Here is a 13,137-nt window from a genome sequence, read left to right as displayed (position 1 = left end):
CAGGGTGAATAATTATCTCGCGGAGCTTGCCGCCTTCTTCCACGCGAGGAATATGAAAATATCCGCCACTAAATCGACCGCCACACTATTTACCACATGGACTGCGGAGATGAGAACACAGCTGAATGTGCAGGTCGAGGGGCATATAATTCCGACCACCAACTACCCCAAAATTCTTGGGGTCACATTCGATAGCATGTTCAAGTCTTCCGCGCAAGCCACAGCTATTTGCGATAAAATGAAAAGTAGGAACAAGGTCCTCAAGGCGCTAGCCGGCAGCACTTGGGGTGCGGATAAAGAAACCTTGTTGACCTCTTATAAAGCGATAGGTCGGTCTGTGGTTAGCTATGCGGATCCAGTGTGGTCGGCGAATACAAGTGCAACGCAGTGGAAATGTATTCAGACCTGCCAGAATGCCGCCCTGAGAACTGCAACAGGGTGCCTCCTCATGACGCCTGTGGACCACTTACATGAGGAGACGAAGGTTCTTCCCTTACGTCAGCATAATCATATGCTTTCGTTGCAGTACCTGCTTAGGTGTTATCGCGGGAGTCACCCTAACCACCATATGGTGGATAGAACTCCCCCACCCAGGCGTGTCAGGAACGACCTGCACGATTTAGAGAGAGAGGTCCAGCGATATAAGAGAGAGCCTCTAGATCATGAAGCCTATCAAGCAGGTCTGAATAGCATTCATACTGATGCAGTCGCAGAGGTAGTCAATAATTACAGTATGAATGCCATACTCGGAGTCCACCCCCCATCCATTGCAGCTGAAGAACGTCGGCTGCCTAGGCAAACCAGGGTAGTTTTGGCCCAACTACGTTCAGGATGGTGCAGCCGTCTCAATTCGTATTGGGCACGAATTGATGAGGATGTGCGGAACGCCTGCCCAGCGTGTGATATAGGCCCGCACAACACGCTGCATTTGTTTAATTGTCCTGCCAAGCCTACCCAACTCCGTCCAGAGGATCTATGGCTACAGCCCATAAAGGTAGAAGAATTCCTAAACCTGGACATTGAGGAAGAACCAGATTAGTCGAAAAAAAAACAACAGAACGTGTAAAACTGCTACAACAACAACAACAACATATATATAAACGTACTAGTTTTTACTTGATTTCTGCTTACACTTGAAAAACTCAAAATTCCATGACTAGTTAAGTCCACTGGACCCACTGAGTCTAATAGATAAATTTTATTTATTGTTTAAAAATTAAATTTATAAATTTATTTATTGTTTAAAATTTAAATTTATTATTGTTTAAAAAAAAAAAACAAAATATTTTCAAAATCGATGATTGAAAAAACTTACATTGCGGGGCGCACAATAAAGTTAATAACAATGTTCGTCATAGAATTGAAAGATTGAACACTTTGGATCATATTTTTTTAAAGAAAATCTAGGCATTTTATTCATCTTTAGCGCTATTTTACTCATTTAAAAAATGAGAACAATACCAGATAAACCGAACCAACTTATTGCATAAAGTTTTGAATAATTCTGACAGTGAGCGGGCATAGTCTCAGGGCTGCATTTCCATAGTTTTACAAAGGTGCTAAACTTCCTTATTGTAACATTGTTACAGCCGAATTTGAATATTTCCTAAATCAGAACTGATATTTATGTTACAAATGTATTGCTTGATTGCTTGATTTCACGCAAGCATGGAAATAAACAACAAACCTTTAAATGACCAGCAACCAGTAGAACTTTTCTGGATGTCTGATATTCGAGATGTCAAGAAATCGACGATAGTTGATAACTCATAACCATGAGAATACGTGAATGGCTTCACACTGGATGGCTCCAAAGTAAACATATCCTTACTTTCTTAAAGATCGCAAATCACCGATAAAACGACATATCGTAAAAATCGTAAGGGATTTAATCGATATGTACATTTGATTATAAATCGGTTTATAGATCCCTATACGAGTTTTTTTTTGTGGAGAAGAAAAAAATTAATTTACACGTATCGATTCGAATGTGAAAATAAACAGATTTATAATTACATTTTGGAAACCAAAACCTATCCCACTTAACTACGAATATACAAGAAAACAAGAGAAATGTTTGCGAACCTTAAGAATAAGTTAATCGAGGAAGTAAAAGCTTCACCTTCGAAATTTTTCACACAGTCAAGTCAGGTAAGAAGGAAGATTGTAAATCCCCTCCTCCTCTTCCTTCTATTCCACAAGATTTTTCAACAACATCATCAAATGTCAAAAACTGAGGCCCATAAAAGATGGGGACAACATAAGGCAGCTAAAAACTCCATATACAAACGATGCATATTTTTGCAATTAAGCAAAAAATGGGAACGCAATTTTTTCGGCTAAAAATATCATAATACCCCATTGTTCCATTTTTGTTGTTTTTGTGCTAGATTTCCGATTTATGTTTACATACTTTGTTTTGTTTTCTTTTTGTTTGTAGGCAACAACGACATCTTCGGCGTCTTCGACTACTACGGAAACCAATGCGACAAATAATACCACTAATGAGAACTTTTTTAGTATTACTGAAGAAGGTAAGCACGAGCAGGCGGCTGAGAAGAGGGTGTGGTGTTTTTATAGTGAAATATTAATCTGTTTTGAATTTTAGATACACCACAAAATTCTCCCTACAAACCATTGAAATTGCCAGCTGGTGCTATACGTGGTAGGAACCAAACAACTCCACCACAGGGTCAAAATGGAGGTGCTATACCAAGAACACGAAAACTTTCCAATTCATCAATCCAATCGGATATCTCATTTCGTTTGCCCAATTGGGATGCCGGTTCGGTAAGTGGTTCTAGGTCTGTGTATTGAATGTAGCTCTAATTTCGTTTGTATCTTTTTTTTTAGGTTTATAATTTCCAATCAGATTTGGATGAATCTGGTAGTGAAATGGGCGATGCCCCATCCTCAGCCAAGTTGGATGTCATAACGAAGGAACAATTATTCGATGCATATCGTAAATCATTAGATCGTTATCACAAATATCGATGTCGTTACACAGATTTGGCTAAAAAATATAAGGATTTGGAACGCGATAGTACGAAGGCAAGGGTATGCTTTCAATTTTTATATTTTTTTGTTTTTGTAGTAAAAACTAGTTACTCATTGTTTTGACATTTTGCCCGGGACGGAATACAGAGAGATTGTTTATATAGGCCATATTGATAAGCTTGTAGCGCTTTGTACAGGTAATGTTTGTGGAGAAATCGATAAGAAACATAATTACCTAGTAGTTGTTGTTTTGTTTTTGTTGTATTGTCAAATAGACCATTCTGTGCTAACGTCGTGTAGTCTTTTTTGTATCTAAAAGAAGGAGAAACTACAACATTGAAGTTTTTGACAATTTAATCTCTAGACGGTATGTTAGAAAGTTTAGAGGGCGTTAACAATGTTATGAAGTCATTTAGCAAGCGGTAAAGGTTCTCATAATTATACCAGTTAGAGTCTACCATAAAGAAAGGACACTTCCTAGTATCTTTGTAGCCACTTTAAGCTTTTAACGGAATGTAGAATGTGTATTGGGAATGTCCATGTTATTCTGATTTGAAAGGGCATGACTGTTAATTAGCATCAGCCAGTCAGTCCGATCCCTCAGTGGCGATCCCTATTGCGATAATGATCAACTAGTGTTGCACATCAATCTCACATAATACAAATCTACGTTTTGTTACTTCATCTATCGTAGTGACGAATGAGGACATTGGATTTTAATCTATAACTATAACGTAACATAAACTTTTAGATGGCATATGAATTATTTAATAGTCTTAACTTTTAGAATTCATGGAAGCCTATCCGGCCTCTTAGATTTATACCCCAGCATTTTACATTCTCCGAGAAAACACTACTTGCTATCCATTTTTGTTTACCGTCCTATTTTTGGATACCTGTCAAGTATGCAATGGAAACACGAAAGCTAAAATTTAGGACAAGCGTTTGAATTACTCCTATGATGTACAGTTGGAATTTTATATATTTTTGATAGCAGCATTTCCATCGAATTTATTTAGAAAATGTTTAAGGGAACCTCTGATTTTCATAAGAATCCTTTCTACTACATTTGACAGCCCTTTATGTTTATTTATTTAGCATCAATAAATTATCTCCATATCTGGCCTATTTCTAAAATGTATCTAACTCTTTTTTCCCTTACAGTCCGTTTTGGTGGAAACCCAAGAGAAGGCTATACGTCGCATCAGCGAATTGCGTGAACAATGCTCCTTGGAACAACAGGCCAAGGCACATTTGGAAGAAGCCTTACGCATGGAAATCGACGATATGCAATGTAAAATGCAAGCCTATCAAACAAAATTAAAATTGCTGGGCGAGAATCCTGACAATATTGCAGCTGCACTATCGGGTCAGAACAATGAACAGCTAATCGATTTGAGTAGCAACGAAGAAACGAATAAACCCAGTGACGACACCACGACATCCGCAACTAATGACGAGTTCAAGGAACGTTTAGAAAGTTACGAAAAACTAATACAAGAACGAGATCAACACATCTTAGATTTAAACAAAAAACTAGAATCACTCAAAAAACAAGAAGAGGAAAATGTTTTGCTTTTGGCCCAGACTAAAGCAGCTATACACTCAGAATTGGAGAACAAAGAAGCTGAGGTAAAGAAGTTATCCGAATCGGTAAAACAATTGCAAGCGGAAGTAAACAAAAAATCTGCCACAAATGAGGAGATCAACGAACTAAAGGAAAAGCTAAAACAAACGGTTAGTTCCAAACAAGAATTGGAAGCCAAGGTCATTGCCACGGAACACATTCTAAGTGAATTAAAAGAAAAACACAATGAAAAGGAAAAGACCACAAAAACCTTGGAGGAAAAACTCCAATTACAGACCAAGGAAACAGCGGAGAAGTTACAAGAATTGCAACAACAAAATCAACAACTCAGTGAAATGGTACAACGTTATCAACAAAATGAGGTCTCCTTGGCGGAGGTGGACAACGAATTGAATCGCACGAAAAATGAAAATGATATTCTAAGGGCAAGGCTTGAAAATAGCGAAAAAGAATTCAATCAACGTTTGCAATCTCTGGAAGAACTTAAAACAGAATTGGTTACTAAAGAAGATTTACTAAAGCAGGCTTTAGAAGAATCGAAGAAACTGAAAGAGAATTTGGAGGAACAGCAAAATCGTGAAAAAGAAATTCTGGAAAAGACCAAACAATTGGAAAACGAGCTAAAAACTGCCCAGGAACAAAATGCTAACACAGAATCTGAAACAATTTCAAATCTGAAACAGGAACTGGAACGAATTTCTGCCGAACTAAAAGATGAATTGAAAGCTACCAAAGACCAACTGGCCACAAAAGAAAAGGAATTAAAAACCCTCACGAAAAAATCCTCCAAGTCAGAAAAACAACATGAATCGCATATGTCTCAAATGCAACAACAATTCGAGGAGATTGAAAAACTGAAAAATGATTTGCTACAACAGGAAAATCTCATTGAGGCTTTGCGTGAGGCATCATCCCAAAGGGAACAGGAAGCTGAACAGGAAAAGAATGATCTGAAGGCCCAAGTTACAGGGATATTAAGTGAAATAACCCAAATGGAGGAGCAAATGCGTATTGTCCAAGAATCCCACAAAGAGCTGGAAACGGAAAAACGTCTGCTAGAAGAAAGGGTTGAAAATATGCAACAACAAAGACAATCATCCGAAGAAGACAATGAAAAATGGCATGAACTACTGGAACAAGCCGAGATGAAGCTACGCGAAATGGAAACTAAACTTCAAACGGTGGAAAGTGAACATACCCAAATTGCTGAAAAGAATTGTTTGTTAGAAGAAAATACGCATCGTTTGGAAATGTTGCTGGCCGAAAAGGAAAGGCAACAGGCGGCCACCGAAGAAGCCTTGATAAGTGAGCTACGCCTAAAACTGCAAACCACAGAGAATTCCTTGCAAAAACTCAATGAAAAAATGCAAGAAGTTTTACATGAGAATTCCCGTCTACACAACAATCAGGAGCTAAATGATCATGATTATCGTAATTTGCAGGATAAGTTCGATGCATTGGAAAAGGAAAAGGTTATATTGGAGGATAATCGGGATTGTTTGCAACATGAATTAGCCGATATAAGAATTGAAATGGAAGAAAAGCTGAAAAAATTGGAAGATCAACAAAAAATTTTGCAAGACACTCAACACAAGGTCTTGGAATTGACAAAATCTTTGGAAACCAAGGAGCAGACCTTAAGTGAGGAGCAGAAACTAAGGGAGCAATTGGAAAAGGAAAGGGGTAATCTCAAGGAGCAATTGCAAAACCTCGGTGAGAAACAAAACGAAACTGAAGGCCTAAACGAAAGGTTAAGAGAAAAACAACAAGATCTCGAGGAGTTACAAAAACAACTTGATGAGTTAAAGGAAACTGCCAAGGATTATGAGACTATCAAACAGTCCTTGGACGAAGAGAAGAAACAAAAAATATTGTTGGAAGAGGAAAGGAACAATCTCCGACAACAACTCGAAACATTTGACGAACAACAAAATGAAATGCTTCTCCTTAAAGAAAACCTTAACGAAAAGCAGGCTGCTCTGGGGGATCTTGAAAAGCGAGTGAGTGAATTAAAACAAGCGCATATGGAAATGGAAAAACAGAAACAAGAATTAGAAGAAAAACTTAATGATTTCGATGCCAGCAATCAAAAATTGGAACATCAATCGGAAGAAATTGTTATGCTTAGGGAGCAAAATTCCTCAATGCAAAAAGAGTTGATGGAAAATCAAAATAATTTGAAAGAACTGCAGCAAAAACTTGAGGATCTCAAAGCTTTGGAGACAAACAACGAAAACATCAATGAAAAACTGAAACAACTGGAAAATCATAACAAAGACTTAGAGGATAAATTGAAAGAAATGCAAGAACAAAATAAGCTCCACGAAGAAGCTCTTTCTCATGCAAAGTCCAAAGAAAATGACTACGAATCGTTGAAAGAAAATCTTGAGAAACAATTGGAAAGCAAAACAATGGAATTGCAAGAATTAACTTCTAAATTGCAAAATGAGGAAGAAGAAAAAGCTAAGCTTCTACAATTGGTGGCATCATCACAAAAACAACTGGAAGACTTGCAAAAGAAATACTCCTCAAACATTGAAGAAATGGAAAAACTGCAAGACCAAATAAACAAATTCAACTCCCAGGCCTCTAACACGGAACAATTGCAGCTGGAATGTGAATTCCTGAATAAACATGTCAAACAATTGGAGACAGAGTTGGCCCAACACCAGGATAATGTAAAATCCAAAGATTTGGATACCCATGAATTGAAAGACAAACTCAAATCTCTACAATGTGAGCTGTATGTACTTAAAGAGAATGCCGAACAACATGAAATTGATATGTTGGCCAAGGAGAAACAGTATCAAGAAAGTACGGCCCATGCTAAGCAATTGCAGAATGATTTGGAAAAGGTGCAATCCGAATTGCAACGACAATTGGATCACATCAAGTACATAACCGAACAGGATGATACAGTGCAAAAAGAACTACTGGCCACACAAACTAAACTTAAAGAAGTAGAAACGTCCAGGGACAATCTATCGCAAGAGTATGATCAATTCAAATCCTCAACAACAGTCAAGGAACAAGAACTAACAACCCTAAATGAGCAACTTAAATTGGATTTAGAAAACTCGGCACAGAATTTGGAAAAATTACAAACCGAACTTAAACAATTGAATACGGAACTTGAGGATAAACAGAAGCTGCAAGAAGAGTTGAATTCCTTAAAAATAGAACTGGAGGAAAGGGGAAATACCGTTCAGAAAACTCAACAATCGCAAAGCAATGAATTACCAACAAATATTCCCACGGACTCTGAACATTTGCGCAAACTTAACGATACTCTACAACGAGAATTGGAAGAATTAAAACACAAATCTTCAACGGAAATATCCAATTTGCAACAAGAAATGGAAGATCTACAAGCGACCAACAGTCAAATGGCCGAACGTATTATGGATTTGGAACGCATTAAAGCCACACTACAGGCCCAGAAAATGTTCGGCATGGAAATGCATGTTGAACCTAAAGTCGCGCCTGGAGTTGCCTCCACCTCCACCTCCAATGCCAATAACAATACCATTTCGAATAGCTCCAATACAGATGCGGAGAAACAAGAACTGGAAGCAAAACTAAAAACCATCATGGCTGAAGTTCAAGATGTCTCCAATCGTAATATTTTCCTAGAACAGAAATGTGAAAATTATCTCATTTTGGAACAATCCAATGAACGTTTGAAATTACAAAATGCCAAACTGTCAAGGCAATTGGATGAAACATTGGTAAGTTTTGGGAGGAAAGCTGTAATTTTGAATATTTCTCTAAAAATTCATATGTTTTGTTTGTATTTTAGGTATCCATGCAACACAACGAGGGTATATCAGCCAATACCGAGTTCGAGTACTTAAAAAATATTATGTTCCAGGTAAATATATGTCAATTGAATTTGCTGCTGAGAATCTTTAGTTTATTATCTGGCACAGGGTAATTTATACAAACAATCCATTGCCAGGAAACCTTATTGTTATACTAAGAGTAATGAAAAACGAAGACTTACATAGAGTCTTTGGCTTTCGGGGTTGCGATTGGCCGATTGATGGAATTCTGTCGTAGTTCGTAATCTTCTATAGGTTGTGGTCCTTAGTGTTTATCCTTAAAGAATTTATAGATATAGGCGCAGGAAAAGTTGAAATACAAGCATTAAAAGAAAAGTGATAAGAAGGAATACACTGATCGTAAACATATAGAGCCTGAGTCTTTTTTAAACAACATTGGAAAGCTGCGATGTTCCATAATTTCTGGTCTTATAAGTCTTCACCCATAAGTTTTCTTGTTCGAATTGGTCACCTTTGGCAAGAATTATAGCCTTCAAACGGCCAATGAAACCGTCATACGCTGCCCGAATGTTGCTCCGCGGAATTGAAGCGCTTGCTGGAGCCGATCGGCACTTTGGTATTTTTTAGTGCTAACCTTGCTTTCCAAAATACTCCAGACACAATAATCAAACGGATTAGTATTCGGAGATTTTGGTGGCTGGACATGAAGCGAAGAACCTCATTTTGTAACAATTCTTTGGTGGCGCGTGCTGTGTGCGATGGTGCTGAGTTCTGTTGAAATGTCCAAGGTCTGCGGTCAAAATGTTTGCGTACCCAAGGCTTTAATATTTTCGCGATAATATTCGGCATTTATTATGATGCCACGGTCGATTAACACGAGCGGAGAGCGACCATCGGCCCACAGCATCATTTTGGAAAGGTGAGAGCATCAGCTATAAATTGCCATCAATTTTGTTGACCCCCATAATGGGCCCTTTTTGACTTTTTGGGAGTTTTATAAAAAATCCGGGTACAAAAAATCAATAATTTAACTAACTTCCAAACCGTGGAAGCTATAAGCGATACCTATATTGTCTATATCGGGTAAGTGGATCCGGGTCTAGACGGGGTCTTAAATCCGGACTTTAGGGTCAAACATCTGGGGTCTCGGGTCCGTCCCCCAAGAAATAAAAAAAAATTCCCCGAATCAGGATAAAAATACCAACCTCTGGAAAATTTCTCGAAAAAATCGAAGAGTTTTTACAATTTTTTTGCAATTATTTCAATAATGGGTTTAAAAACGGCCAAGGAACATTGTAAAAATTTACCTTTCCGAATAGTTCTTTGACACTACTACTTTGTTGATCCACAGACCTATTAACATCAAACACGTATACTCTAATTCAAATATTGTAAATTAGTTTAAATTGATTAATTTATTATATTTTATAAAAGCAAAAGCACTTCAAGTTTGCACCAATTCCAATTTGTACGCGACATGTAGGTTACACAAGGTGCGGTGTAGTGTTGCCACATTCGCAAATTATTTTTCTCTGTTATTTATGATTGGAGGAGCTATCTTTCAAAAAAAATGATTTCCGTGGCGATAAAGTTCCTCTCGAATATTCATGCTTAGACTTAAAAGATACTCTCTGCCCGCTATCCAAGTGCTGCCAGCTAGCGCCATCAGGAACTGCCGCGCGATTTTCTAACTAGTTAGCGAAATAAATAATGACAATTATCGATAACAGCAATTGATTATGATCTGCTCCAGATCTACAAGAATGTTTTAATCTCTAATATGATAAACGGTTTTCCCTTTAGGTTATCAAAAAAATTCCAAAAATAATAGATTCTTGCAGGTTTTGGAACAGAGCGAATATTTTCGGCATAATAGAATTAAGAACGTAACCGTTTGTAGTCAATTTCTTTTCAAAATTATTCCTTTGACAACATCTCATTTTCAAAATGTATATTCATAAATCAATGCAAACCAAAAATGGGAACTTATAAAAAAACTGAAGCGCTGTACGATTCGCCTTTGCCGGCATTATTGCCGGCGCACTTTCCACGATTTGAAAACGATGTGAGTAACTAGTGAAATGTTGTGGACTTTTATTAAGTACTCAACGTGCCGGGAGTTGACATTAGACAGTAGACATTTTATCGTTATCTTTAAGATTCTTTCTGAGCCTAATGGTGGAAATACATAAAGCGCATATTTGGCTGGCTTAAGTCATCGGCTGTCTTCTTCGTAGATGAACAAAGGTGTTTTAGGTTGACTTAGTTCGATTTTGGCCCTAGGCTCCTTTGTTCATTTCCGAAGAAGGCAGCTGATGACTTAAGCCAGCCAGATAATCGCTTTATGTATTCCCACCTTATAAGCGCTTTATGTATTCCCACCTTAACGTTTTGGATGACTTAAGGTGAGAATACATAAAAAGCATTTTTGTCTGGCTTAAGTCATCGGCTGGCTTCTTCGGAAAAGAACGAAGGATCGTAGGGTCAAAATCGAACTAAGTCAACCTAAAATCCTTTGTTCCTCTACGAAGAAGCCAGCCGATGACTTTAGCCAGTCAAAAAAGCGTTTTATGTATTCTCTCCTTTAGTGTTTCAGATAACATTTGCCACTTCAGCTATCGTAAACTGAGGTGGTACTGTCGGTAAGTTCAATTGGTTAAAAAAATACAGAGATGGGTCGATCGGCTCTCTCAATTGACTAAATTACTTTGTATATTTACTTGCAACCAACAAATTCAATGATCTGCCAAAAGGTGGACTTATTTTTTCCGAAGTAACCAAATTTTTAACGAAGCTTGGCAAGAGACTAGTACATATTTGATACCTAAATCTTTAAACGCAATTTCCTTCATACGAAAGGTTTATCTAACGAATAACTTAACCACATAAAACGCTTCTTTGACTGGCTTAAGTCATCGCCTGGCTCTCGTCTAAAAGTGAAGCATTTGTATTTTCCCGTTTTGGCAACAGTGTTCTATTTTCACGGCGAAGTTTTGATTTGTTTTAGCCTTAATTTCTGGTCTAGTGTATAGCTTTAAATATAAATTGTAATATTAAATTGGTATTGTAATTGTCATTTGATATTTTATTACTATATAAATTAAATACCTTTTTTAATGTTTTCAGTACCTAACCGGATCAGCAAATGGCAACAATGAAACTTTGGTTAAAGTAATATCGGCGGTGTTGAAATTTTCACCACAACAGACACAAGTAGCTTTGGAAAAGGAACACCAGAGGAGGTCGCTGGTAAGCATTTGGCCCAACGTGCGTCAATGATTTTTATGTTAATTATTTATCTAATCCGTCTTTACAGCTAAGCAAAATTCTATAGCAAGAAAATGAAAAAAGTTACTACATTTGGTAGCAGTAGCGTATAGGTATGATAGATATGTAACAAAAAATTATTAACATGTAATTAATATTATGATCTACCTTAATTATTGTATGTATAGTATAAATTATTATTAATAATATTTCTTTTGATAGATTTTAAGTAATAATATTAATATTAAATAATAGAAATTATGTTAACTAAGTAAACACATAAAGTACCTTTTAATGAAAACAACAACAAGCTGAAAACAATTATATACAACAACAAAAGTTATAGGCAAACACACAGAAATCCTAAAATGCTTTCTACGTAAATTAAAAAAAAAAAAAAACAAACAAAACATTTTTGTACGATAACCGCAAACAACAAGAACACAGATAAATTATAGTAACTGTATAGACAAAAATACAAAACAATCAGCAAATTTATCTAATTGTATAAAACAAAAATAAATAAATATATTTAGTTATAGTACTGCATTTTATAAATATTAACACTTCATAATCCCACAAAATAATATTCAATTTAGTTAACAAGAAAAAAAAAACTTGCTTCAAAGTGTCCCGTTCGCTGAACCTTCAAAAATTTATAATGTTTATATTTGTTTGTCCCTTTTAAAGGTTTTGTTCTTATTTTTGTAAATTATTTATTTTTCGCCAGTAAATTTAATATCTTTTTGTTATCGTTCCTTTGATATTGTTAAAAATCTTACAAACATACAGTGCAATCCTTTTTATTAAAAAATCAAAAGTATCACATACAATATCCAGTAAATGCCATAAATTATTGTATTTTATTTTGTATGAATGTGTATTTTACAATTGAAATTTGTGTTTTTGTTTTCTTCTCCTGTATATACCTAATTACACCATTCACAAACATGTTTTAATTATGTTAAGCAATAATTTACTTTGATTAAAAAAAATAATAATAATCATTTAAAGAAAAATAAAGATTATATATGAAAGAAAGAATCCTGTATTCAATATCGGGTAATTGTCTGATGTTATCAAAAATTCTCGAAGGTCATACTTTTGGGGAGAGTTTCCAATTTAAAAAAAAATCAGATTGATTTTCGGTAAAGCCTTCATTACACAGAAAACTTAATATCGTGCTTTATAAAGATTCGCCATTTATTTGACGAATAATCTTTATCTTAATTTTTCCATTATATGAAAAGTTCTTGTTTTAATTTTTCAAAATATAAATGCCTTGTTCCATATCCTACAAAAATCTACTAGCCATGGCAGATTTAAGAATTAAATTTAAAATTATTCCTTTGACAAGGTCTCACTGTCAAAATGTTTATTTATAGTGATGGGAACGTACTTTATAGTGCGGTAAAATTTGACAATGTAAATTACAGAAAATGCAATGATGGGAAAGCTTATTTGAAATGACTTAACCTTCTTATTTGCAATTTTTACGAAATC

The 13,137-nt window shown here is 36.0% G+C and overlaps 1 protein-coding gene across 2 annotated transcripts; it reads left to right on the top strand.

Annotated features, from left to right (window-relative positions):
• Positions 1-1,925: 1,925 nt before the first annotated feature.
• Positions 1,926-12,678, top strand: LOC101892550 (golgin subfamily A member 4). Of its 2 annotated transcripts, none has more exons than XM_005179050.4 (8): positions 1,926-2,151; positions 2,441-2,534; positions 2,609-2,790; positions 2,854-3,051; positions 4,162-8,313; positions 8,385-8,456; positions 11,494-11,616; positions 11,684-12,678. In XM_005179050.4, the coding sequence occupies exons 1-8, from the start codon at positions 2,074-2,076 to the stop codon at positions 11,699-11,701; spliced, it is 4,917 nt and encodes a 1,638-aa protein (XP_005179107.1). In that variant the 5' UTR covers positions 1,926-2,073; the 3' UTR covers positions 11,702-12,678. The 2 variants fall into 2 exon arrangements, with proteins under 2 accessions (XP_005179107.1, XP_005179106.1); XM_005179049.4 differs by having other exon boundaries at positions 2,854-3,057.
• Positions 12,679-13,137: the final 459 nt, after the last annotated feature.

This window comes from Musca domestica, unplaced genomic scaffold (genome assembly GCF_030504385.1).
Source record: "Musca domestica strain aabys unplaced genomic scaffold, Musca_domestica.polishedcontigs.V.1.1 16, whole genome shotgun sequence".
NCBI lineage: Eukaryota > Metazoa > Arthropoda > Insecta > Diptera > Muscidae > Musca > Musca domestica.
The sequence above is the reverse complement of the archived record's forward strand: the minus strand, read 5'-3'. Positions and strand labels throughout refer to the sequence as shown.